The following is a 25,894-nucleotide window of genomic DNA, read 5'->3' as shown; positions in this document are numbered from 1 at the left end:
GGAGGGATCGTGGTGGTGACGGAGGGTTAGCGGTGTCAGGGGAGGGATCGTGGTGGTGACAGAGGGTTAGCGGTGGGAGGGGAGGGATCGTGGTGGTGACGGAGGGTTAGCGGTGTCAGGGGAGGGATCGTGGTGGTGACGGAGGGTTAGCGGTGGGAGGGGAGGGATCGTGGTGGTGACGGAGGGTTAGCGGTGGCAGGGGGGGGATCGTGGTTGTGACGGAGGGTTAGCGGTGTCAGGGGAGGGATCGTGGTGGTGACAGAGGGTTAGCGGTGGGAGGGGAGGGATCGTGGTGGTGACGGAGGGTTAGCGGTGGCAGGGGAGGGATCGTGGTGGTGACGGAGGGTTAGCGGTGGCAGGGGGGGGATCGTGGTGGTGACGGAGGGTTAGCGGTGGCAGGGGAGGGATCGTGGTGGTGACGGAGGGTTAGCGGTGAGAGGGGAGGGATCGTGGTGGTGACGGAGGGTTAGCGGTGGGAGCGGAGGGATCGTGGTGGTGACGGAGGGTTAGCGGCGGCAGGGGAGGGATCGTGGTGGTGACAGAGGGTTAGCGGTGGGAGGGGAGGGATCGTGGTGGTGACAGAGGGTTAGCGGTGGGAGCGGAGGGATCGTGGTGGTGACGGAGGGTTAGCGGTGGCAGGGGAGGGATCGTGGTGGTGACAGAGGGTTAGCGGTGGGAGGGGAGGGATCGTGGTGGTGACGGAGGGTTAGCGGTGAGAGGGGAGGGATCGTGGTGGTGACGGAGGGTTAGCGGTGGGAGCGGAGGGATCGTGGTGGTGACGGAGGGTTAGCGGTGGCAGGGGAGGGATCGTGGTGGTGACAGAGGGTTAGCGGTGGCAGGGGAGGGATCGTGGTGGTGACGGAGGGTTAGCGGCGGCAGGGGAGGGATCGTGGTGGTGACGGAGGGTTAGCGGTGGCTGCGGTGGGATCGTGGTGGTGACGGAGGGTTAGCGGCGGCAGGGGAGGGATCGTGGTGGTGACGGAGGGTTAGCGGTGTCAGGGGAGGGATCGTGGTGGTGACAGAGGGTTAGCGGTGAGAGGGGAGGGATCGTGGTGGTGACGGAGGGTTAGCGGTGGCAGGGGAGGGATCGTGGTGGTGACGGAGGGTTAGCGGTGGCAGGGGGGGGATCGTGGTGGTGACGGAGGGTTAGCGGTGGCAGGGGAGGGATCGTGGTGGTGACGGAGGGTTAGCGGTGAGAGGGGAGGGATCGTGGTGGTGACGGAGGGTTAGCGGTGGGAGCGGAGGGATCGTGGTGGTGACGGAGGGTTAGCGGCGGCAGGGGAGGGATCGTGGTGGTGACAGAGGGTTAGCGGTGGGAGGGGAGGGATCGTGGTGGTGACAGAGGGTTAGCGGTGGGAGCGGAGGGATCGTGGTGGTGACGGAGGGTTAGCGGTGGCAGGGGAGGGATCGTGGTGGTGACAGAGGGTTAGCGGTGGGAGGGGAGGGATCGTGGTGGTGACGGAGGGTTAGCGGTGAGAGGGGAGGGATCGTGGTGGTGACGGAGGGTTAGCGGTGGGAGCGGAGGGATCGTGGTGGTGACGGAGGGTTAGCGGTGGCAGGGGAGGGATCGTGGTGGTGACAGAGGGTTAGCGGTGGCAGGGGAGGGATCGTGGTGGTGACGGAGGGTTAGCGGCGGCAGGGGAGGGATCGTGGTGGTGACGGAGGGTTAGCGGTGGCTGCGGTGGGATCGTGGTGGTGACGGAGGGTTAGCGGCGGCAGGGGAGGGATCGTGGTGGTGACGGAGGGTTAGCGGTGTCAGGGGAGGGATCGTGGTGGTGACAGAGGGTTAGCGGTGAGAGGGGAGGGATCGTGGTGGTGACGGAGGGTTAGCGGTGAGAGGGGAGGGATCGTGGTGGTGACGGAGGGTTAGCGGTGAGAGGGGAGGGATCGTGGTGGTGACGGAGGGTTAGCGGTGAGAGGGGAGGGATCGTGGTGGTGACGGAGGGTTAGCGGTGGCTGCGGTGAGATCGTGGTGGTGACGGAGGGTTAGCGGTGGCAGGGGAGGGATCGTGGTGGTGACGGAGGGTTAGCGGTGGCTGCGGTGGGATCGTGGTGGTGACGGAGGGTTAGCGGTGGCAGGGGAGGGATCGTGGTGGTGGCGGAGGGTTAGCAGTGGGAGCGGAGGGATCGTGGTGGTGACGGAGGGTTAGCGGTGGCAGGGGAGGGATCGTGGTGGTGGCGGAGGGTTAGCGGTGGGAGGGGAGGGATCGTGGTGGTGACGGAGGGTTAGCGGTGGGAGCGGAGGGATCGTGGTGGTGACAGAGGGTTAGCGGTGGGAGGGGAGGGATCGTGGTGGTGACAGAGGGTTAGTGGTGTCAGGGGAGGGATCGTGGTGGTGACGGAGGGTTAGCGGCGGCAGGGGAGGGATCGTGGTGGTGACAGAGGTTTAGCGGTGGCAGGGGAGGGATCGTGGTGGTGGCGGAGGGTTAGCAGTGGGAGCGGAGGGATCGTGGTGGTGACGGAGGGTTAGCGGTGAGAGGGGAGGGATCGTGGTGGTGACAGAGGGTTAGCGGTGGCTGCGGTGGGATCGTGGTGGTGACAGAGGGTTAGCGGTGGGAAGGGAGGGATCGTGGTGGTGACAGAGGGTTAGTGGTGTCAGGGGAGGGATCGTGGTGGTGACGGAGGGTTAGCGGTGGCAGGGGGGGGATCGTGGTGGTGACGGAGGGTTAGCGGTGGCAGGGGGGGGATCGTGGTGGTGACGGAGGGTTAGCGGTGTCAGGGGAGGGATCGTGGTGGTGACGGAGGGTTAGCGGTGGCAGGGGAGGGATCGTGGTGGTGACGGAGGGTTAGCGGCGGCAGGGGAGGGATCGTGGTGGTGATGGAGGGTTAGCGGTGGGAGGGGAGGGATCGTGGTGGTGACGGAGGGTTAGCGGTGAGAGGGGAGGGATCGTGGTGGTGACGGAGGGTTAGCGGTGGCAGGGGAGGGATCGCGGTGGTGATGGAGGGTTAGCGGTGGCTGCGGTGGGATCGTGGTGGTGACGGAGGGTTAGCGGTGGGAGGGGAGGGATCGTGGTGGTGACGGAGGGTTAGCGGCGGCAGGGGGGGGATCGCGGTGGTGATGGAGGGTTAGCGGTGGCAGGGGGGGGATCGTGGTGGTGACGGAGGGTTAGCGGTGGGAGGGGAGGGATCGTGGTGGTGACGGAGGGTTAGCGGTGGCTGCGGTGGGATCGTGGTGGTGACGGAGGGTTAGCGGCGGCAGGGGAGGGATCGTGGTGGTGACAGAGGTTTAGCGGCGGCAGGGGAGGGATCGTGGTGGTGACGGAGGGTTAGCGGTGAGAGGGGAGGGATCGTGGTGGTGACGGAGGGTTAGCGGTGGCTGCGGTGAGATCGTGGTGGTGACGGAGGGTTAGCGGTGGCAGGGGAGGGATCGTGGTGGTGACGGAGGGTTAGCGGTGGCTGCGGTGGGATCGTGGTGGTGACGGAGGGTTAGCGGTGGCAGGGGAGGGATCGTGGTGGTGGCGGAGGGTTAGCAGTGGGAGCGGAGGGATCGTGGTGGTGACGGAGGGTTAGCGGTGAGAGGGGAGGGATCGTGGTGGTGACAGAGGGTTAGCGGTGGCTGCGGTGGGATCGTGGTGGTGACAGAGGGTTAGCGGTGGGAGGGGAGGGATCGTGGTGGTGACAGAGGGTTAGTGGTGTCAGGGGAGGGATCGTGGTGGTGACGGAGGGTTAGCGGTGGCAGGGGGGGGATCGTGGTGGTGACGGAGGGTTAGCGGTGGCAGGGGGGGGATCGTGGTGGTGACGGAGGGTTAGCGGTGTCAGGGGAGGGATCGTGGTGGTGACTGAGGGTTAGCGGTGGCTGCGGTGGGATCGTGGTGGTGACGGAGGGTTAGCGGTGGCAGGGGAGGGATCGTGGTGGTGACGGAGGGTTAGCGGCGGCAGGGGAGGGATCGTGGTGGTGATGGAGGGTTAGCGGTGGGAGGGGAGGGATCGTGGTGGTGACGGAGGGTTAGCGGTGAGAGGGGAGGGATCGTGGTGGTGACGGAGGGTTAGCGGTGGCAGGGGAGGGATCGCGGTGGTGATGGAGGGTTAGCGGTGGCTGCGGTGGGATCGTGGTGGTGACGGAGGGTTAGCGGTGGGAGGGGAGGGATCGTGGTGGTGACGGAGGGTTAGCGGTGGCAGGGGGGGGATCGTGGTGGTGACAGAGGGTTAGCGGTGGCAGGGGAGGGATCGTGGTGGTGACAGAGGGTTAGCGGTGGGAGGGGAGGGATCGTGGTGGTGACGGAGGGTTAGTGGTGTCAGGGGAGGGATCGTGGTGGTGACGGAGGGTTAGCGGTGGGAGGGGAGGGATCGTGGTGGTGACGGAGGGTTAGCGGCGGCAGGGGAGGGATCGTGGTGGTGACGGAGGGTTAGCGGTGGCAGGGGGGGATCGTGGTGGTGACGGAGGGTTAGCGGTGGCTGCGGTGGGATCGTGGTGGTGACAGAGGGTTAGCGGTGGGAGCGGAGGGATCGTGGTGGTGACGGAGGGTTAGCGGTGAGAGGGGAGGGATCGTGGTGGTGACGGAGGGTTAGCGGTGGCAGGGGAGGGATCGTGGTGGTGGCGGAGGGTTAGCGGCGGCAGGGGAGGGATCGTGGTGGTGACGGAGGGTTAGCGGTGAGAGGGGAGGGATCGTGGTGGTGACGGAGGGTTAGCGGTGGCAGGGGAGGGATCGTGGTGGTGACGGAGGGTTAGCGGTGGGAGCGGTGGGATCGTGGTGGTGACGGAGGGTTAGCGGTGGGAGCGGTGGGATCGTGGTGGTGACGGAGGGTTAGCGGTGGCAGGGGAGGGATCGTGGTGGTGACGGAGGGTTAGCGGTGGGAGGGGAGGGATCGTGGTGGTGACGGAGGGTTAGCGGTGGCAGGGGAGGGATCGTGGTGGTGACGGAGGGTTAGCGGTGGCAGGGGAGGGATCGTGGTGGTGACGGAGGGTTAGCGGTGAGAGGGGAGGGATCGTGGTGGTGACGGAGGGTTAGCGGTGAGAGGGGAGGGATCGTGGTGGTGACGGAGGGTTAGCGGTGGGAGGGGAGGGATCGTGGTGGTGACGGAGGGTTAGCGGTGGGAGGGGAGGGATCGTGGTGGTGACGGAGGGTTAGCGGTGAGAGGGGAGGGATCGTGGTGGTGACGGAGGGTTAGCGGTGAGAGGGGAGGGATCGTGGTGGTGACGGAGGGTTAGCGGTGGCAGGGGAGGGATCGTGGTGGTGACGGAGGGTTAGCGGTGGGAGCGGAGGGATCGTGGTGGTGGCGGAGGGTTAGCGGTGGGAGCGGAGGGATCGTGGTGGTGACAGAGGGTTAGCGGTGGCAGGGGTGGGATCGTGGTGGTGACGGAGGGTTAGCGGTGGCAGGGGAGGGATCGTGGTGGTGACGGAGGGTTAGCGGTGAGAGGGGAGGGATCGTGGTGGTGACGGAGGGTTAGCGGTGGCAGGGGGGGGATCGTGGTGGTGACGGAGGGTTAGCGGTGGGAGGGGAGGGATCGTGATGGTGACGGAGGGTTAGCGGTGGCAGGGGAGGGATCGTGGTGGTGACGGAGGGTTAGCGGTGAGAGGGGAGGGATCGTGGTGGTGACGGAGGGTTAGCGGTGGGAGCGGTGGGATCGTGGTGGTGACGGAGGGTTAGCGGTGGGAGCGGTGGGATCGTGGTGGTGACGGAGGGTTAGCGGTGGCAGGGGAGGGATCGTGGTGGTGACGGAGGGTTAGCGGTGAGAGGGCAGGGATCGTGGTGGTGACGGAGGGTTAGCGGTGGCAGCAGTGGGATCGTGGTGGTGACGGAGGGTTAGCGGTGAGAGGGGAGGGATCGTGGTGGTGACAGAGGTTTAGCGGTGGCAGGGGAGGGATCGTGGTGGTGACGGAGGGTTAGCGGTGAGAGGGGAGGGATCGTGGTGGTGACGGAGGGTTAGCGGTGGGAGCGGAGGGATCGTGGTGGTGGCGGAGGGTTAGCGGTGGGAGCGGAGGGATCGTGGTGGTGATGGAGGGTTAGCGGTGGGAGCGGAGGGATCGTGGTGGTGACGGAGGGTTAGCGGTGGCAGGGGAGGGATCGTGGTGGTGACGGAGGGTTAGCGGTGGCAGGGGAGGGATCGTGGTGGTGATGGAGGGTTAGCGGTGGCAGGGGAGGGATCGTGGTGGTGACGGAGGGTTAGCGGTGGGAGCGGAGGGATCGTGGTGGTGATGGAGGGTTAGCGGTGGCAGGGGAGGGATCGTGGTGGTGATGGAGGGTTAGCGGTGGCTGCGGTGGGATCGTGGTGGTGACGGAGGGTTAGCGGTGTCAGGGGAGGGATCGTGGTGGTGACGGAGGGTTAGCGGTGGCAGGGGAGGGATCGTGGTGGTGACGGAGGGTTAGCGGTGGCAGGGGAGGGATCGTGGTGGTGATGGAGGGTTAGCGGTGGCTGTGGTGGGATCGTGGTGGTGACGGAGGGTTAGCGGTGGCAGCAGTGGGATTGTGGTGGTGACAGAGGGTTAGCGGTGAGAGGGGAGGGATCGTGGTGGTGACGGAGGGTTAGCGGTGAGAGGGGAGGGATCGTGGTGGTGACGGAGGGTTAGCGGTGGCAGGGGAGGGATCGTGGTGGTGACGGAGGGTTAGCGGTGGCAGGGGGGGATCGTGGTGGTGATGGAGGGTTAGCGGTGGCTGCGGTGGGATCGTGGTGGTGACGGAGGGTTAGCGGTGAGAGGGGAGGGATCGTGGTGGTGACGGAGGGTTAGCGGTGGCTGCGGTGGGATCGTGGTGGTGACGGAGGGTTAGCGGTGAGAGGGGAGGGATCGTGGTGGTGACGGAGGGTTAGCGGTGGGAGGGGAGGGATCGTGGTGGTGGCGGAGGGTTAGCGGTGGCTGCGGTGGGATCATGGTGGTGACGGAGGGTTAGCGGTGGCTGCGGTGGGATCGTGGTGGTGACGGAGGGTTAGCGGTGGCAGGGGAGGGATCGTGGTGGTGACGGAGGGTTAGCGGTGGGAGGGGAGGGATCGTGGTGGTGATGGAGGGTTAGCGGTGGCAGGGGAGGGATCGTGGTGGTGACGGAGGGTTAGCGGTGAGAGGGGAGGGATCGTGGTGGTGACGGAGGGTTAGCGGTGGCTGCGGTGGGATCGTGGTCATGACGGAGGGTTAGCGGTGAGAGGGGAGGGATCGTGGTGGTGACGGAGGGTTAGCGGTGGCAGGGGTGGGATCGTGGTGGTGACGGAGGGTTAGCGGTGAGAGGGGAGGGATCGTGGTGGTGACGGAGGGTTAGCGGTGAGAGGGGAGGGATCGTGGTGGTGATGGAGGGTTAGCGGTGGCAGCGGTGGGATCGTGGTGGTGACGGAGGGTTAGCGGTGAGAGGGGAGGGATCGTGGTGGTGATGGAGGGTTAGCGGTGGCTGCGGTGGGATCGTGGTGGTGATGGAGGGTTAGCGGTGGGATCGGTGGGATCGTGGTGGTGACGGAGGGTTAGCGGTGGGAGGGGAGGGATCGTGGTGGTGACGGAGGGTTAGCGGTGGGAGGGGAGGGATCGTGGTGGTGGCGGAGGGTTAGCGGTGAGAGGGGAGGGATCGTGGTCATGACGGAGGGTTAGCGGTGGCTGCGGTGGTATCGTGGTGGTGACGGAGGGTTAGCGGTGGCAGGGGAGGGATCGTGGTGGTGACGGAGGGTTAGCGGTGGCAGGGGAGGGATCGTGGTGGTGACGGAGGGTTAGCGGTGGCTGAGGTGGGATCGTGGTCATGACGGAGGGTTAGCGGTGGGAGGGGAGGGATCGTGGTGGTGACGGAGGGTTAGCGGTGGGAGGGGAGGGATCGTGGTGGTGGCGGAGGGTTAGCGGTGAGAGGGGAGGGATCGTGGTCATGACGGAGGGTTAGCGGTGGCTGCGGTGGGATCGTGGTGGTGACGGAGGGTTAGCGGTGGCAGGGGAGGGATCGTGGTGGTGACGGAGGGTTAGCGGTGGCAGGGGAGGGATTGTGGTGGTGACGGAGGGTTAGCGGTGGCTGAGGTGGGATCGTGGTCATGACGGAGGGTTAGCGGTGGGAGCGGAGGGATCGTGGTGGTGACGGAGGGTTAGCGGCGGCAGGGGAGGGATCGTGGTGGTGACGGAGGGTTAGCGGTGAGAGGGGAGGGATCGTGGTCATGACGGAGGGTTAGCGGTGGCTGCGGTGGGATCGTGGTGGTGACGGAGGGTTAGCGGTGGCAGGGGAGGGATCGTGGTGGTGACGGAGGGTTAGCGGTGGGAGCGGAGGGATCGTGGTGGTGACGAAGGGTTAGCGGTGGGAGGGGAGGGATCGTGGTCATGACGGAGGGTTAGCGGTGGCTGCGGTGGGATCGTGGTGGTGACGGAGGGTTAGCGGTGGCAGGGGAGGGATCGTGGTGGTGACGGAGGGTTAGCGGTGGGAGCGGAGGGATCGTGGTGGTGACGGAGGGTTAGCGGTGGCTGCGGTGGGATCGTGGTGGTGATGGAGGGTTAGCGGTGAGAGGGGAGGGATCGTGGTGGTGACGGAGGGTTAGCGGTGGCAGGGGAGGGATCGTGGTGGTGACGGAGGGTTAGCGGTGGCAGGGGAGGGATCGTGGTGGTGACGGAGGGTTAGCGGTGGGAGGGGAGGGATCGTGGTGGTGACGGAGGGTTAGCGGTGGCAGGGGAGGGATCGTGGTGGTGACGGAGGGTTAGCGGTGAGAGGGGAGGGATCGTGGTGGTGACGGAGGGTTAGCGGTGTCAGGGGAGGGATCGTGGTGGTGACGGAGGGTTAGCGGTGTCAGGGGAGGGATCGTGGTGGTGACGGAGGGTTAGCGGCGGCAGGGGAGGGATCGTGGTGGTGACGGAGGGTTAGCGGTGGGAGGGGAGGGATCGTGGTGGTGACGGAGGGTTAGCGGTGGGAGGGGAGGGATCGTGGTGGTGACGGAGGGTTAGCGGTGAGAGGGGAGGGATCGTGGTGGTGACGGAGGGTTAGCGGTGGCAGGGGAGGGATCGTGGTGGTGATGGAGGGTTAGCGGTGGCAGCGGAGGGATCGTGGTGGTGACGGAGGGTTAGCGGTGAGAGGGGAGGGATCGTGGTGGTGACGGAGGGTTAGCGGTGGGAGGGGAGGGATCGTGGTGGTGGCGGAGGGTTAGCGGTGGCTGCGGTGGGATCGTGGTGGTGACGGAGGGTTAGCGGTGGCTGCGGTGGGATCGTGGTGGTGACGGAGGGTTAGCGGTGAGAGGGGAGGGATCGTGGTGGTGACGGAGGGTTAGCGGTGAGAGGGGAGGGATCGTGGTGGTGGCGGAGGGTTAGCGGTGAGAGGGGAGGGATCGTGGTGGTGGCGGAGGGTTAGCGGTGAGAGGGGAGGGATCGTGGTGGTGACGGAGGGTTAGCGGTGGGAGGGGAGGGATCGTGGTGGTGGCGGAGGGTTAGCGGTGGCTGCGGTGGGATCGTGGTGGTGACGGAGGGTTAGCGGTGGCTGCGGTGGGATCGTGGTGGTGACGGAGGGTTAGCGGTGAGAGGGGAGGGATCGTGGTGGTGACGGAGGGTTAGCGGTGGGAGGGGAGGGATCGTGGTGGTGGCGGAGGGTTAGCGGTGGCTGCGGTGGGATCGTGGTGGTGACGGAGGGTTAGCGGTGAGAGGGGAGGGATCGTGGTGGTGACAGAGGGTTAGCGGTGAGAGGGGAGGGATCGTGGTGGTGATGGAGGGTTAGCGGTGGCAGGGGGCGGATCGTGGTGGTGACGGAGGGTTAGCGGTGAGAGGGGAGGGATCGTGGTGGTGACGGAGGGTTAGTGGTGTCAGGGGAGGGGTCGTGGTGGTGACGGAGGGTTAGCGGTGGGAGGGGAGGGATCGTGGTGGTGGCGGAGGGTTAGCGGTGGCTGCGGTGGGATCATGGTGGTGACGGAGGGTTAGCGGTGGCTGCGGTGGGATCGTGGTGGTGACGGAGGGTTAGCGGTGAGAGGGGAGGGATCGTGGTGGTGATGGAGGGTTAGCGGTGGGAGGGGAGGGATCGTGGTGGTGGCGGAGGGTTAGCGGTGGCAGCAGTGGGATTGTGGTGGTGACAGAGGGTTAGCGGTGGCAGGGGAGGGATCGTGGTGGTGGCGGAGGGTTAGCGGTGGCTGCGGTGGGATCGTGGTGGTGACGGAGGGTTAGCGGTGGCTGCGGTGGGATCGTGGTGGTGACGGAGGGTTAGCGGTGAGAGGGGAGGGATCGTGGTGGTGACGGAGGGTTAGCGGTGAGAGGGGAGGGATCGTGGTGGTGGCGGAGGGTTAGCGGTGGCTGCGGTGGGATCGTGGTCATGACGGAGGGTTAGCGGTGGGAGCGGTGGGATCGTGGTGGTGACAGTGGGCTGGTGGTGTCAGCAGTGGGATACTAGGGCAGCAGGCTCCCAGCCGTTTTCTCCTCCCAGGTGGGGCTCCTGGGGCCCAGTGATGAAATGCCCCTCGGGGCAGCGTCTGAACCAGTTCCGGCTGCGGGTGGAGCTGTGCCAGGGCCTCAAGGACGACACGGCCGCCGACAACATCGAGTTTGTCTGCACGGGTGGGGCGGAGCTGCGGGGGCAGGGGCGGTGCTGGGGAAGTGGGGCCCCCAGAGCCGCTCCTGCGGCCAGCGGGGCATCTGCACCCTCGACACCAAGGTGGAGGCCGCCCCAGGGATGGGGGACGACACGGCCCTGAACGACGTCTACTTCAAATGCTGCAGCCCCCTAACCCTGCCCCCCACCTCCACCCAGCCCCCCACCTCAACGAAGCTCCCCCCCACAACGAAGCTCCCCCCCACCACAACCCTGCCCCCTCCACGCCAACCCAGACCCCCTGCTCCTCACCCCAGACCCTCAGCACCAGGTCGTCTGGTGGGCGCGGACCGCTCCCCATTGCCCCCCCAATCCCTCCTACTCACACTCCCCGCCCCCCCCCACGAACCCTGCTCCCAGCTGCTGCCCCGCCAGCCCCTGTGTGTGTGACCCCCCCAGGAAACGACTTACTGGGGACCTGAGCGGAATGGCGTCTGCCTCTCGTTGGCCGGACCCGGGCAATGGGGCAGGGGGTGTCGCTCCCCCCAGCTAAGCTGGGGCAGAGAGTGGGAATTAGAGACCCAACCCCCCCACCCAATCCAATTCCCTCACCCCCACCTCCCCAAACAGACTGCCTGGCTCAATGGGGCGGGGAATGGGGAGCGGGACCTGTCCCCTCTAGGGGGCACCGGCTCCCATCTGGCCCCAGGGCAAGGACTGGCTGGCTTGGGGGGCAAGAGGGAATCTGCGGGAGGGGCATGGGGGACAGGGTTGTACCCACATCAAGGGCCCTGTGGGGGAGAGCAGCCCCCTTCACTGAGCCCCCGAGCTCTGCCCCGATCCCCCCCAGCGCTAACCCCCTCCCCTGGCCCCCCCGCGCTCTTGCATAGGGCTCTGCCCCACTTCCCACCATCCCCCTCCCCAAATCCGTCCCTCCCACCTCCCCGCCAGCCCTTCCTTCAAGACCTAGGGGGCAAGGTCAGACCCCGAGGAGTCCGGACCCCCACCCGAAGCCCCCTCCGCCCAACTGCCCCATCCCGAATTTGGTGTCCCCCCCACATCGCGCTCCCAATGAAACCCGCATGCGCCAGGAAGGAACAGGGGGGCTCTTTAATCCGCTGGGTGGGTGGGGGCAGGAACAAGCTGGAGGGCTGGGGGGTGAGGGGGGCTGAGAGCTTCAAATCGGGAGAGCGAGGTCTGGGGGGGGCCCAGCTGGAGCCCCCACCATAAAGGGCCCAGGCATCCCACAGTCACTGAGCCCCAGGGACCTTCACCCCCTGCCCCCCGAGATGGACAGACAGACGGGGAGTGCATGACAAGGAGTGAAAGAGCCCCCCCCGAAAGAGCCCCCCAGAAATGGGTTTTCGGGGTCTCTCGGCAGCTCAGAGGCCTTCGCCCTGCGGGAGGGGAACCAGAGATGCCGTAAGTTAGTGACCAGGTATTTATCCAGCCCCCCCGGGTGCCCCAAACCAGGTATTTACCCAGCCCCCCGGGTGCCCCCAAACCGGGTATTCCCCCAGCCCCCCACAAACCCCAAACTGGGTATTTCCCCAGGCCCTTGGGTGGCCCCAAACCGGGTGCTTACCCAGCTCCCCGTGAGCCCCAAACCGGGTCTTTACCCAGCCCCTTGGGTGCCCCCGAACAGGGTATTCCCCCAGACCCCGCAAGTCCTGAACCGGGAATTCCCCCAGCCCCCTGGGTGCCCCCGAACCGGGTATTCCCCCAGCCCCCCGGGTGCTCCCCCAGTCCCCCACAAACCCCAAACCGGGTATTCCCCCAGCCCCCCACGAGCCCCGGACCGGGTATTCCCCCAGCCCCCCAGGTGCCCCCGAACCGGGTATTCCCCCAGCCCCCCGCGAGCCCTGAACCGGGTATTCCCCCAGCCCCAGGCGTCTCTCACCTGGCGCTCGGCCGGCTTGCGGCAGTCCCCGCACAGGGTGCCCAGCAGCCCGTTGACCACCTGCACGGCGCACAGGGCCAGCTCCAGGGCCCCCAGCCCCAGGGTGATGGAGAACAGGACCACGTGCCAGAGCACCCCCCGGGGGGGGTTCACACACAGCCCCCACAGCGTCCGGTTCGCCAGGTAGTTCTCGCTGCGGGAGTCGGGGGGGGGGACGGGGACACACGGTCAGGGTGATCGCAGCTCGGGGAGCAGAGCCGGGGGGGCGGGCGGCGTGATTCTGGGGGGCCAAGATCAGGGAGGGGGGCAGGGAGTGGAATCGGAATTGGGGGCCGGGAGTGGTGGGGGAGGAGGCGTGGGAGTTGGGGCGCTGTCTTTATGAACCCCCACCCCTGCCTCGGTTTCCCCAGGGTGTTCCTGTTGGCCCTGGGGTGAGGGGGGAGTGAGGGAAGGGGTGCACATTGCCCGGGGGGGGGGAAGGCTTGGGGGCCAGGCCTGGGTCTATGGGGTGGGGGGACCTGGATCAAGGGAGGGGGGGCAGGATTTCTGAGAACGGTGGAAGGGGCAGGAGTCAGACTGAGGTAAGGGGGCTGGGGATGGAAGTTGGGGGGCTAGGGATTTGCGGGGCTGGGCAGGTCAGGGTTAGGATTGTGGGGGGCTGGGAGGGGGTTAGGGTTCTGGGGGTCAGGCTGTGGGGCTCCCAGCTCCCGGGGCTCCCCGGGGTTATTATGGGATGGGGCAGGCCCCCCCCTCCTTACCTGATGTCCTGGAAGGGCGACCCCCATGTCCCCTCAGAGTCCTCGCAGAGGGGCCCATTGGCCAGGCCAGTGGCGGACACGACCAGGCAGTAAAACCCCCCCAGGACGCCCCACAGCGAGCAGAACACGGAGCGCAGCATCTGTGGGGGGAAACGGGGTGGGGTGAGGGCAGGAAGCGACCCCCCCGCCCCCTCCCCACAGCCTCCCCCACCTCATCCCTTACAGTCCCCACACTATCCCCCAGACCCTCCCCTGCCCCCCACCCGCCCCAGGAAGGAGGGTTCAAGGGGGAGGGGGGGTCCGTACCCGGCACCGGTTCCCGCAGCATCCGACTCCACAGCAGCCCTTCCCCCCGGCGCGGATGGCCGAGAGCCCGGGGCAGAGAACCTGAAATGGGGGGCGGGGGGGACACGTCAAAACCAGCAGCCCATAACGCCCCCCCCCACCATCAGTCCCACGGGCCCATCCAGTGTCAGGCAGTTCCCCAGGCCCCTCCCGGGTCGCTGCGTCACTGGCATCAGGCCGATAAGGCCCCGTTATCAGGCTCCTGATAACCGCAGCCCGGAGCAAAGGGCAACCGGGGTGCGCTTGATCGAAGCTAGCAGGGGGGAGGGGGAAGTGCCGGCATGGGATCCCCCCCCTCCAGGCCCCAGCCCAGAGTAGGGACAGCGCCCTCCCCGTCACACAGAGCCCCCCTCCCTGAGACCCCCCGCCCCTCCAGTCCCGCCCACCCCGCAGTCAACACGATTCTCCGCAGGGAAGGGACCACATGTAAGGAGGCCTAAGTGCACCTCAGTTTCCCTCTGGGCTCTGCCTTGCTGTGCCCCGAGCATCCCAGTGGGGAGCAGAGGTGCTGGAAGAGACACGGGGCAGCCAACCCCACCAAGCCACCTGCCGCCGAGAGCTTTCCTCCCCGCCCGCCCCCACTGCTCTGCAGGGAAACCGAGGAAGGTCCCTGAGCCGGAGGACCAAAAGGCCAGGCAGCTGGGTTAAGAGGGAAGCTCTCCGGAGATGGCATGGGCGCTGACTCTGGTTTGAGACCTAGCCCGCCCTCCCCCGCACTTCCGTCCACACACAAATCTGGGGCGGCGAGCACTCCGGGCCCGGGTCCTGGGGGGCTATCCCAGGAGCCTGCGTCCTGCTGCGATCTGGATCAGAGTCTCACCCAGGGGTCTGGCTCGGTGGGACCCAGCCTGGCACGCTGCAGGGTTCCCCCAAGGGGCAGTTTAAAAGCCAGGCCATAGTGCCGAGTCTGTGGACCCGGGCCACCCCGTCCTCTGGGGCGTCGTCATCGGTGACAAGAACTTGCCCGGCAGATACGTGGCTGGCCGGCGACCAACAGAACGGAGGTGGTTGGGTGGAGCCATCGACCCTGGGGTGGGCGTGCCCAGAAAAGGGCCGGTCAGGGCGCAGTTGGTGCCAGCGGTGGGATATAGGCCTGCAGCGGAAACCAGCCCAAGGAGCGTTTCCGCGCAAGGCATCTAGGGGTGGGGATGCCTTTGGGTCCTCGTCCAACGCCGTGCCCCCATCACCGATTCACAGGCTCCGTGCCACGCCCCGGCCTTTACCCAGTCTCCTGGGAGCAGCTCCGTGACCCCCCCACCCCCCCATGTCTGCTCCCGCCAGCTGGGGGCAGACGCTTGCCCAAGGAGGGGCGGGCGAAGGAGTCAAGGTTCAGTCCTCGGAGCTTCTCCGCCTCTCAGCCCCGGGTCTCCCCGGGAGGATACCCGGCGACGCCGTCTCCCCCCACGGCTTGCACACACCGGTTACCGGCTGTGGCCGCGTCCTAGTACACAGGGCCGCTGAGCGACGTGTACCCCAGAGCAACCCCCCCCGGCGATCGCCAGCAGCACCCGGGGAAGGGGGGCAGAGAGACCTGGGGCGGGGAGGGAGGGAAGGGGGGCAGGGATGGAGGGCCAGGTAGACAAACAGGTTGGAACATGGCATGCGGGGAAGCAGGACAGACGGGGGGACGCGGCGCGGGGGGGCAGGCGGACAGGGGGACCCGACGGCCTGGACAGACGGACAGAAAGTCCCCCCCGCCCGCCTGCCCGCCGCCCCACTCACCATGAGCCCCCCGCCGGCCAGGCCGCCCATCAGCCAGACCTGCAGGCTGAGGTGCTCGGTCCAGCCCGTCTCCCCGTTGGGGAAGATCAGCAGGATGTTGGCCACGATGCAGCCCAGGGCCATGGGCACCAGCGCCAGCCCCACCAGCCGCGAGCAGCACCCCGTGCACATGGCTCGGGGAGGGGCGGGACGTCTCTGCCCGGAGCCGGAGGATTCGGGGGGCCGCTGCCCGGAGCTGGAGGATTTTGGGGGGGGGGCCGCTGCCCGGAGCCGGAGGATTTTGCGGGGGGGGCCGCTGCCCGGAGCTGGAGGATTTTGCGGGGGCCGCTGCCTGGAGCCGGAGGATTCGGGGGGGGCCGCTGCCCGGAGCCGGAGGATTTTGTGGGGGGGCCGCTGCCCGGAGCCGGAGGATTTTTGGGGGGGGCCGCTGCCCGGAGCCGGAGGATTTTGGGGGGGGGGGGCGCTGCCCGGAGCCGGAGGATTTTGGGGGGGGGGCCGCTGCCCGGAGCCGGAGGATTCAGGGGGGGGCCGCTGCCCGGAGCCGGAGGATTTTGTGGGGGGGGCCGCTGCCCGGAGCCGGAGGATTTTTGGGGGGGGGCCGCTGCCCGGAGCCGGAGGATTTTGGGGGGGGGGGGCGCTGCCCGGAGCCGGAGGATTTTGGGGGGGGGGCCGCTGCCCGGAGCCGGAGGATTCAGGGGGGGGCCGCTGCCCGGAGCCGGAGGACTCCCAGCCGCGTCTCCCGGGCCCAGGGCTGTTTGCTCTGTGATAAGCCGGGCAAAGGGCTGGGTTGGATGCGACGTCACCGACCCCCCCAGTGCCAGGGGAAGAGTCGCGGCTCGGCCTTGGAGCCGGGGAGGGGGAAGGGAGGGGGGAGCCGGTGCCTGGCCCGGCCGGGGCCGGGGCCGGGGCCAGGGGGGGGGTGACGTCAATGCCAGGGGAGGGGGGCCAGGACCGGCTCATCCCCAGGGCGGGGGGAGGGGGACCCCAGGTCGGACAGTAACGAGGCGCAGGCTCCATTAGCCGGGGCGGGTTTATTAGTGTGTCCCCCCCGCCGCCACCCCCCTCATTTGTGGCGGCGGCCGCCACGGTTCTGCCGCTTCTCCTTGCGGCGGGCGCGGGCCGGGCCGGGCTCCGGGTGGGCGGGGCTGGGGGCGGGGGGCGGGGCCGGCCCCGGGGGCTGCCGCGGCCCCCCCGCCCCCCCCCTTGTACAGCAGGTGGAAGATGAAGGCGTTGGAGTACCTGGGGGGGGAAGGATACAGGGGTCAGAGGTCACAGCAATGGTGGGCAATGGGGGTCAGAGGTCATTGGTGGGGGGGTCCAGGGGTCAGGAGGAGCCAAAATACAGAGGTGAGGGTCAATAGGTCAGAGGTCATGTCATTGGTTGGCGCCATGGCAGGGGTTAAAGGTCATGGAGAGGGGCAGGAGGTCAAAGGCCATTGCAAGGGGTGCAGTGACACCGGGGTCAGAGGTCACGACAATGTGACGGGGGTCGGAGGTCACATGGATGGCGGATGACCTGGGTCAAAGGACATTCTGGCAAGGCCAAGGGAAGGGTCACTGGTGTTGGGGGTCAGAGGTCACGCTAATGAGAACAAGGGGCCAGAGGTCATTCCAGCATGCGAGGGGGGTCAGAGGTCGCTCCAGCGTGTAATGGGGGTCAGAGGTCACACTAAAAGGGTGTGGGGTCAGAGGTCACTCGTGACGTACAAGGGGTCATAGCGCCACAGGGGCCAGAGGTCAGGTCACGGGGCGAATGACCGTGGGGTCACACCAAGGGCCGGGGTCAGAGGTCGCCCTACGGCAACCACAGGGGTCAGAGGTCATGTTAGCATCCGCCCCCTCCCCCGCTGATGCCCGCCGGCCCCCTGGCACCCACCAGGGCATGGCGTTGTCGACGCCGGCCTGGCGGAAGGGCGAGCGGAAGGGGTTGACGTGGGGCGGGCCGGTGCTGCCCCCCGTCGCCATGGAGACCGTGGCCTCGTCCACCGCGCAGCTGTACTCGCTGCACTCCGTGAAGTAGGCCGGGACCCGGAGCGCCTGCGCGGGAGACAGAGACATGGGGACCCAGGCGTCTGGGGCCGGAGCCGGAGCCGCCGGGGACCCAGGCATCCGGGTCCGGAGCCGCCAGGGACCCAGGCATCCGGGGCCGGAGCCGCCAGGGACCCAGGCATCCGGGGCCGGAGCCGCCAGGGACCCAGGCGTGCGGGGCCGGAGCCGCCAGGGACCCAGGCGTGCGGGGCCGGAGCCGCCAGGGACCCAGGCGTGCGGGGCCGGAGCCGCCAGGGACCCAGGCGTCCGGGGCCGGAACTGGAGCTGCCGGGGACCCAGGCGTCCGGGGCTAGAGCCGCCGGGAATCCAGGCGTCCGGGGCCGGAGCCGCCAGGAATCCAGGCGTGCGGGGCCGGAGCCGCCAGGGACCCAGGTGTCCGGGGCCGGAACTGGAGCTGCCGGGGACCCAGGCGTCCGGGGCCGGAGCCGCCAGGAATCCAGGCGTGCGGGGCCGGAGCCACCAGGGACCCAGGCGTGCGGGGCCGGAGCCGGAGCCGCCGGGGACCCAGGCGTCCGGGGCCGGAGCCGCCGGGAATCCAGGCGTGCAGGTCCGGAGCCACCAGGGACCCAGGCATCCGGGGCCGGAGCCGCCGGGAATCTAGGCGTGCGGGTCCGGAGCCACCAGGGACCCAGGCGTCCAGGGCCGGAGCCGGAGCCGCCGGGGACCCAGGCGTACGGGGCCGGAGCCTGGGGGTGCGGCAGGAAGAGAGGAGTTTGGGGTGCTGCGGGACGAGGGGAGCTTTGGGGGGGGCCGTGGGTCGGGGGCACCCACCTGCAGGCGGGGCAGGGCACTGAGCCAGGTGTCCTTCAGTGCAAAGCCGGAATTGAACCCTGAGAAATAACGGGGGGAGGGGGCTCAGGGGTCGGCCACAAATGAGGGGACCCCCCCCGCTGCTGCCCCGGGGGGACCCCCCTCCTCCCTCGGGGAACCCCTCCCCTCACTGTCAGCCCTCCCCGCCCCTGGGGCCCCACCCCCATGCAGTGGGGTTCCCCATGTGCCCCCCCCTAGAGAGCTCCCTCTCCCCTCCCTGCCACACAGCCCCCCCAGGTCCCCCCTTGAGCCCCTCCCCCCCGACAGCCGCCCAGGGTCCCCCCTCCCTGGCCTGAGCCCCTCCCCCCCGACAACCCCCCAGAGTCCCCCCTCCCGGGCCTGAGCCCCTCCCCCCCGACAGCCGCCCAGGGTCCCCCCTCCCTGGCCTGAGCCCCTCCCCCTGGGCTCCCCCCCAGCCAGGACCCCCGTGGGGGGACACTCACCGATGACCAGGTCGGGTCTGGGACCCTGCAGCAGGGGGGTGGGCTGGGCGCAGAATTTCAGCTGCAGCCCCCCCCGCCCCCCCTTGGCCTTGGGGGCCGGGCCGGGCCAGGCGCGCACCCCCTGCGTCTCCTGGGGGGGGGGGGGAAGAGATATGGGGGGATGATCAGCCATGGGGGGGTGAGCCTCCCCCCGCCCCCACCGGACCCCCCCTCACCGTTCTCTGCAGCAGGAGCTGCTGCCCGTCGGCCTCGGGGGGCAGGACGCCCCCCAGAAACAGGAGCTCCAGCCACACGTGGGGCAGCAGTACGGACAGCTCCTGGGGGGCCCAAAGGAGAGGAGGGGGTCACAGCAAGCCCCGCACAGCCCCACGGCGCCCCCCATACCCACCAGAGCACAGCCCTGCCCCACGGCGCCCCCTGCCCCCCCATACCCGGCAGAGCACAGCCCTGCCCCACGGCGCCCCCTGCCCCCCATACCCACCAGAGCACAGCCCTGCCCCACGGCGCCCCCTGCCCCCCCATACCCGGCAGAGCACAGCCCTGCCCCACGGAGCCATCTGCCCCCCCACCCGCCAGAGCTGAGCCCTGCCCCACGGCGCCCCCTGCCCCCCATACCCGCCAGAGCTGAGCCCCGACACACGGCACCCCCTGCCCCCCTCATACCCGCCAGAGCACAGCCCTGCCCCACGGCGCCCCCTGCCCCCCCATACCCGGCAGAGCACAGCCCCGCCCCACGGCGCCCCCTGCCCCCCCCACCGCACCCCCTGCCCCCCCCACCAGAGCACAGCCCTGCCCCACAGCACCCCTGCCCCCCCCTACCCGCCAGAGCACAGCCCCACCCCACAGCGCCCCCTGCCCCCCCTACCCGCCAGAGCGCAGCCCTGCCCCACGGCGCCATCTGCCCCCCCATACCCGCCAGAGCTGAGCCCTGACCCATGGTGCCCCCTGCCCCCCCCATACCCGCCAGAGCTGAGCCCTGACCCATGGCGCCCCCTGACCCCCCCATACCCGCCAGAGCACAGCTCTGCCCCACGGCGCCCCCTGCCCCCCCCATACCCGCCAGAGCTGAGCCCTGCCCCACGGCGCCCCCTGACCCCCCCATATCCGCCAGAGCACAGCCCTGACCCATGGCGCCCCCTGCCCCCCCACACCTGGCAGAGCATGGCCCTGCCCCACGGCGCCCCCTGCCCCCCCATACCTGGCAGAGCATGGCCCTGCCCCACGGCGCCCCCTGCCCCCCCATACCCGCCAGAGCACAGCCCTGCCCCACGGTGCCCCCTCCCCCCCATACCCGCCAGAGTTGAGCCCTGCCCCACGGCGCCCCCTCCCCCCCATACCCGGCAGAGCACAGCCCCGCCCCACGGAGCCCCCTGTCCCCCCACCCGCCAGAGCACAGCCCTGACCCATGGCGCCCCCTGCCCCCCCATATCCGCCAGAGCTGAGCCCTGACCCATGGCGCCCCCTGCCCCCCCATACCCGCCAGAGCTGAGCCCTGACCCACGGGGCCCCCTGCCCCCCCATACCCGCCAGAGCTGAGCCCTGACCCACGGCGCCCCCTGCCCCCCCCATACCCGCCAGAGCTGAGTCCTGACCCACGGCGCCCCCTGCCCCCCCCTACCCGCCAGAGTACAGCCCTGACCCACGGCGCCCCCTGCCCCCCCCACCCGCCAGAGCACAGCCCTGACCCACGGCGCCCCCTGCCCCCCCCACCCGCCAGAGCACAGCCCTGCCCACGGCGCCCCCTGCCCCCCCCACCCGCCAGAGCGCAGCCCTGCCCACGGCGCCATCTGCCCCCCCATACCCGCCAGAGCTGAGCCCTGACCCATGGCGCCCCTGCCCCCCCCTACCAGCCAGAGCACAGCTCTGCCCCACGGCGCCATCTGCCCCCCCATACGCGCCAGAGCTGAGCCCTGACCCATGGCGCCCCCTGCCCCCCCCTACCCGCCAGAGCACAGCTCTGCCCCACGGCGCCCCCTGCCCCCCCCACCCGCCAGAGCACAGCCCTGCCTCACGGCGCCCCCTGACCCCCCATACCCTCAGTGCCCAGCCCCCATGCCCCAGCCCCCACCACCCCGTCGCCCCCCACGCACCCAGAAGAGGGGGGCCATGTCCGACTCCTTCCCCGTCTCCACGATGTGAATCTTCAGCGACTGTTTGTTCAGGATGTTCAGCTCCGGGACTGGGGGGGTCAGAGGAATGGGGGGGTCAGAGGGGGGCAGGGGACCCCCCCCGTTTCCCAGACCCGCCCCAGGACTGGGGCTCCCCACCCCTGCCCAGATGGTGACGCCAGCTTCCCAGCCCCCCCCATCCCTCCCCCGCGGAGGGACCCCCCCCCGCCCCCCGGGACCCCCCCCACTCACAGTGCCGGGGGGCCAGCTGGGTGACGATGTAATAGACGCTCAGGGGGTAGCTGAGCAGCACGGCCAGGGGGGAGCCCAGCGGGAGCCCCCGCCACGCGTAGTACTCCCGCCACGAGCCTGGGGGGACACGGGGGTCAGGGGCGCCGGGGGGCAGCCCCCCGCCGAGCTGCGACTGCCCCTCCCTGCCTGCGGGACCAGCCCCAGCCCTGACATGGGGCCAGCCCCGCCCCCAGCCGCCACTGGCCCCGCCCCAGCTGCCACTGGCCCCGCCCCAGCTGCCACTGGCCCCGCCCCTCCTCCCAGCTGCCACTGGCTCCTCCCCCAGCCGCCACTGGCCCCGCCCCTCCTCCCAGCTGCCACTGGCCCCGCCCCCTCCTCCCAGCCGCCACTGGCCCCGCCCCCTCCTCCCAGCCGCCACTGGCCCCGCCCCCTCCTCCCAGCCGCCACTGGCCCCGCCCCCCTCCTCCCAGCTGCCACTGGCCCCGCCCCTCCTCCCAGCCGCCACTGGCCCCGCCCCCTACTCCCAGCTGCCACTGGCTCCTCCCCCAGCCGCCACTGGCCCCGCCCCTCCTCCCAGCCGCCACTGGCCCCGCCCCCTCCTCCCAGCTGCCACTGGCCCCGCCCCCAGCTGCCACTGGCCCCGCCCCCCAGCCGCCACTGGCCCCGCCCCTCCTCCCAGCCGCCACTGGCCCCGCCCCCCTCCTCCCAGCCGCCACTGGCCCCGCCCCTCCTCCCAGCCGCCACTGGCCCCGCCCCCTACTCCCAGCCGCCACTGGCCCCGCCCCTCCTCCCAGCTGCCACTGGCCCCGCCCCCAGCCGCCACTGGCCCCGCCCCTCCTCCCAGCTGCCACTGGCCCCGCCCCTCCTCCCAGTTCCCACTGGCCCCGCCCCCTCCTCCCAGCTGCCACTGGCCCCGCCCCCAGCTGCCACTGGCCCCGCCCCCTCCTCCCAGCTGCCACTGGCTCCTCCCCCAGCTGCCACTGCCCCCCCCCGCTGCGAACCTCCCCCCCGCTATTACCCGCCCCTGCCCCCATCTCACTGAAATAGGTCCTGGGTGCAGGGGGCTCTGGGGAGGTGGGGGGCAGGGCCGCTCCCCCCTCCGGCCTCAGCGCTTCGAAGGGGTTACCTGGGGGGGGAGGGAAAGGGGGTGTTAGTGGGGGGATGGGAGCCGGCACCCCCTAGAGGGGACAGGCCCCAGCCCCCCCCGCCCGTCCCCGCTCACCGCTCTGCAGGGGGCCGGGTGTCCAGTCCTTTCTGCCCCCCAGCCCCACACCGTAGTCGGGGGCCCGGACCAGCATGCTCTCGTGGGCCCAGTACCCCCGGGTCAGCCCCCGCGCGGCCAGGAACCCCTCCTTGTTGAACCCGTCGCCGGTCACCTCTGCAAGGCAGACGGGGGGGGGACCCCCGATAAGCCCCAGCTCTTCGCCGGAGGGGGGCCCCCCCCGCCGCCCCCCGCCCCGGGGCTCACCGGCGGCGAAGCTGAAGGGCAGGTCGGCCAGCTGGCGGGCGCGGGCCACGTACCCGGCCATGCGGGGGCACCAGGCCCGGTGGGCCGCGTCCTCGGGGCTGCGGGCCCAGTCCGCGGCCCGGCACCGCTCGGAGCAGTACAGAACGGCCCGGCACTGCTGGCTGCGGGGGGGAGGGTGACGGGGGGGGCTCAGAGCCAGCCTGGGCCCCCCCCCGGTACCCAGCTGCCCCCCGCCCCGCCCCCCGGCCGCTGCTCACCAGGGCGCCAGCCGCCCCTGGAAGCCGTGGCTCTTGCACACGTGGCAGGCTCGCACGCGCATGGAGGGGAAGGTGAAGGCGGGTCGCGGCCCCCAGCCCCGCATGGGCCCCGGGCTCAGCCGCACCCCGAGCCGGGGCAGCAGGGGCTCCAGCGACCTGCGGGGAGAGCCGGGGGGGGGGGGCTCAGCGGGGCGGGGGACGGGCACGGAGCCCCCCCCCCGCCCACTGTCTCACACTCACTTGTGCAAGGCGGGGTCCCCCACGGCCAGCAGCCGGGGCCGGCGGGGCTCCCCCGCCCCCAGCGGGCAGGCCATGCTCCGGCCCAGCAGCTCCAGGGCCAGCTGCTCCAGCGGGGGGGGCGCGGCCGGCTGGGGGGGGGGCCCCGGCCCCCAGCTGGAAATCCAGGCCCATCACCGTCCCGTGCTCGTCCGTCACCAGCAGGAGGCGCTGCACATGCACCAGGGCCTGGCCTGGGGGGGGCGGCAGAGGTGAGGCCGGCTGGGGGGGTGGGCACAGCCCTGGGTGTGGGGCAGGGGATGGGTCCCGCGGGGGTGGGCAGATGGGGGGAAGAGGGGGTGTCTGGCAGGGTGGGGCGCAGCGGGACAGACAGAGGAGGGGGAGGGGGACTGGCGGGGAGCCCAGGGGGCCAGGCGCTGGCTTGGGGGAGGGGGAGGCAGGGGATGGGGGGCCCAGCAGGGGAACCCCAGGGGCCTGGCGGTAGGTTGGGGGAGGGGGAGTCAGGGACGGGAGGCCCGGTGGTGGGTCGGGGGGCCAGGGGCCAGGCAGGGGAGCCCCACAGGGACGGGGGCCCGGTGGTAGGTTGGGGGAGGGGGAGTCAGGGACGGGAGGCCCGGTGGTGGGTCGGGGGGCCAGGGGCCAGGCAGGGGAGCCCCACAGGGACGGGGGCCCAGCAGTGGGTCGGGCGGCTGGGGGCCAGGCAGGGGAGCCCCACAGGGACGGGGGCCCGGCGGTGGGTTGCGGGGACGGGGGCCAGGCAGGGGAGCCCCACAGGGAAGGGGGCCCGGCGGCGGGTCGGGGGGCCGGGGGCCAGGCAGGGGAGCCCCACAGGGACGGGGGCCCGGCGGTGGGTTGCGGGGACGGGGGCCAGGCAGGGGAGCCCCACAGGGAAGGGGGCCCGGCGGCGGGTCGGGGGGCCGGGGGCCAGGCAGGGGAGCCCCACAGGGCCGGGGGCCCGGCGGTGGGTCGGGGGGCCGGGGGCCAGGCAGGGGAGCCCCACAGGGCTGGGGGCCCGGCGGTGGGTCGGGGGAGGCAGGGATGGGGGGGCCCGGCGGCGGGTCGGGGGGCCGGGGGCCAGGGGCCCGGCGGCGGGTCGGGGGGCCGGGGGCCAGGCAGGGGAGCCCCACAGGGCTGGGGGCCCGGCGGTGGGTCGGGGGAGGCAGGGATGGGGGGGCCCGGCGGCGGGTCGGGGGGCCGGGGGCCAGGCAGGGGAGCCCCACAGGGACGGGGGCCCGGCGGCGGGTCGGGGGGCCGGGGGCCAGGCAGGGGAGCCCCACAGGGACGGGGGCCCGGCGGCGGGTCGGGGGGGCCGGGGGCCCGGCGGCGGGTCGGGGGGTACCTGTCTCCGGCCCCTCGTCCTCCTCGTCCAGGCGCAGGAAGGTGACCGTCCGCTGCAGGTCCCGCAGTTGCAGGGCGTCCTCCCCGCAGAGCCGCCCCCGGGCCCCCCCCCGGGCCCCCCCCGGCAGCGCCAAGCCCAGGGCCAGCCGGGGGTTGGGCAGCACGTGCAGCAGCCAGAGGGCGGGGTCGGGGGGCAGGCGCCGGACGTGCCCCTCCTGCCGGCGCTGCTGATGCCCGTCCCGGGGGCCCCCGGCCTGCACCCGGTGCCACCCCAGGAGCAGCTCTGCCAGGTCCAGCACCTCGGCCCGGTACCCCCGTCACGAACTCCATCCTGGGGGGCTGGAGGGTTAGAGCGGGGAGCCCACGGACCCCTGCCCTGCGCCCCCAAACCCCCGCCCTGCGCCCCCAAACCCACACCCTGCACCCCCAAACCCCCGCCCTAGTACCCCGTCACAAACTCCATCCTGGGGGGCTGGAGGGTTAGAGCGGGGAGCCCACGGACCCCCGCCCTGTGCCCCCAGACCCCCGCCCTGCACCCCCAAACCCGCGCCCTGCACCCCCTAACCCGCGCCCTGCGCCCCCTAACCCCCGCCCTGCACCCCCAAACCCGCACCCTGCGCCCCCAAACCCCCGCCCTAGTACCCCATCACGAACTCCATCCTGGGGGGCCGGGGGGTTAGAGCGGGGAGCCCACGGAACCCCGCCCTGCGCCCCCAGACCCCCGCCCTGCACCCCCAACCCCCCGCCCTAGTACCCCCGTCACGAACTCCATCCTGGGGGGCCGGGGGGTTAGAGCGGGGAGCCCACGGACCCCCGCCCTGCGCCCCCAAACCCCCACCCTGCACCCCCAAACCCCCACCCTGCGCCCCCAGACCCCCGCCCTGCGCCCCCAGACCCGCACCCTGCACCCCCAAATGCCCGCCCCGGTACCCCATCATGAACTCCATCCTGGGGGGCCGGGGGGTTAGAGCGGGGAGCCCCCAAACCCGCACCCTGCGCCCCCAGACCCCTGCCCTGCACCCCCAAACCCCCGCCCTGGTACCCCGTCACGAACTCCATCCTGGGGGGCCGGGGGGTTAGAGCGGGGAGCCCCCAGACCCCCGCCCTGCACCCCCCAAACCCACACCCTGCGCCCCCAAACCTGCACCCTGCACCCCCAAACCCCCGCCATGCGCCCCCAAACCCCCGCCCTGGTACCCCATCACGAACTCCATCCTGGGGGGCCAGGGGGTTAGAGCGGGGAGCCCCCAGACCCCCACCCTGCACACCCAAACCCGCACCCTGCACCCCCAAACCCCCGCCCTGCACCCCCAAATGCCCGCCCCGGTACCCCGTCACGAACTCCATCCTGGGGGGCCGGGGGGTTAGAGCAGGGAGCCCCCAGACCCCGCCCTGCGCCCCCAAACCCCCGCCCCGGTACCCCCGTCACGAACTCCATCCTGGGGGGGCCGGGGGGTTAGAGCAGGGAGCCCCCAGACCCCCGCCCTGCACCCTCAAACCCGCACCCTGCGTCCCCAAACCCCCGCCCTGCACCCCCAAACGCCTGCCTCGGTACCTCGTCACGAACTCCATCCTGGGGGGCCGGGGGGTTAGAGCAGGGAGTCCCCAAACCCCCGCCCTGCACCCCCAAACCCGCACCTTGTGCCCCCAAACCCCTGCCCCGGTACCCCGTCATGAACTCCATCCTGGGGGGCCGGGGGGTTAGAGCAGGGAGCCCCCAAACCCGCACCCTGCGCCCCCAACCCCCTGCCCCGGTACCCCGTCACGAACTCCATCCTGGGGGGCTGGGGGGTTGGAGCAGGGAGCCCCCCAAACCCC

General features: G+C 70.8%; 2 protein-coding genes across 2 annotated transcripts; both read right to left on the bottom strand.

The window, feature by feature from the left end:
- Window positions 1–11,480: 11,480 nt before the first annotated feature.
- On the bottom strand, window positions 11,481–15,656 carry TM4SF5 (transmembrane 4 L six family member 5). Its single transcript, XM_078850888.1, has 5 exons — window positions 15,115–15,656; window positions 13,354–13,434; window positions 13,048–13,187; window positions 12,290–12,482; window positions 11,481–11,786 (listed from the first exon to the last, which is right to left on the bottom strand). Exons 1-5 carry the CDS (start codon window positions 15,283–15,285, stop codon window positions 11,772–11,774), a joined length of 600 nt encoding a protein of 199 aa, XP_078707014.1. The 5' UTR covers window positions 15,286–15,656; the 3' UTR covers window positions 11,481–11,771.
- A 430-nt stretch (window positions 15,657–16,086) lies between these two features.
- On the bottom strand, window positions 16,087–24,390 carry ZMYND15 (zinc finger MYND-type containing 15; the record flags this gene model as incomplete). Its single annotated transcript, XM_078850801.1, is given in 15 exon segments — window positions 16,087–16,298; window positions 16,300–16,353; window positions 16,991–17,151; window positions 17,935–17,993; window positions 18,417–18,537; window positions 18,617–18,733; window positions 20,507–20,595; window positions 20,777–20,893; window positions 21,816–21,902; window positions 21,999–22,154; window positions 22,245–22,405; window positions 22,502–22,657; window positions 22,742–22,855; window positions 22,857–22,971; window positions 24,078–24,390. Coding segments are annotated over 15 exon segments (1,941 nt in total), but the record flags the coding sequence as incomplete, so codon positions are not given.
- Between the last annotated feature and the right edge of the window lie 1,504 nt (window positions 24,391–25,894).

Source organism: Lepidochelys kempii, chromosome 28, assembly GCF_965140285.1.
Source record: "Lepidochelys kempii isolate rLepKem1 chromosome 28, rLepKem1.hap1, whole genome shotgun sequence".
Taxonomy (NCBI): Eukaryota; Metazoa; Chordata; order Testudines; family Cheloniidae; genus Lepidochelys; species Lepidochelys kempii.
The sequence above is the reverse complement of the archived record's forward strand: the minus strand, read 5'-3'. Positions and strand labels throughout refer to the sequence as shown.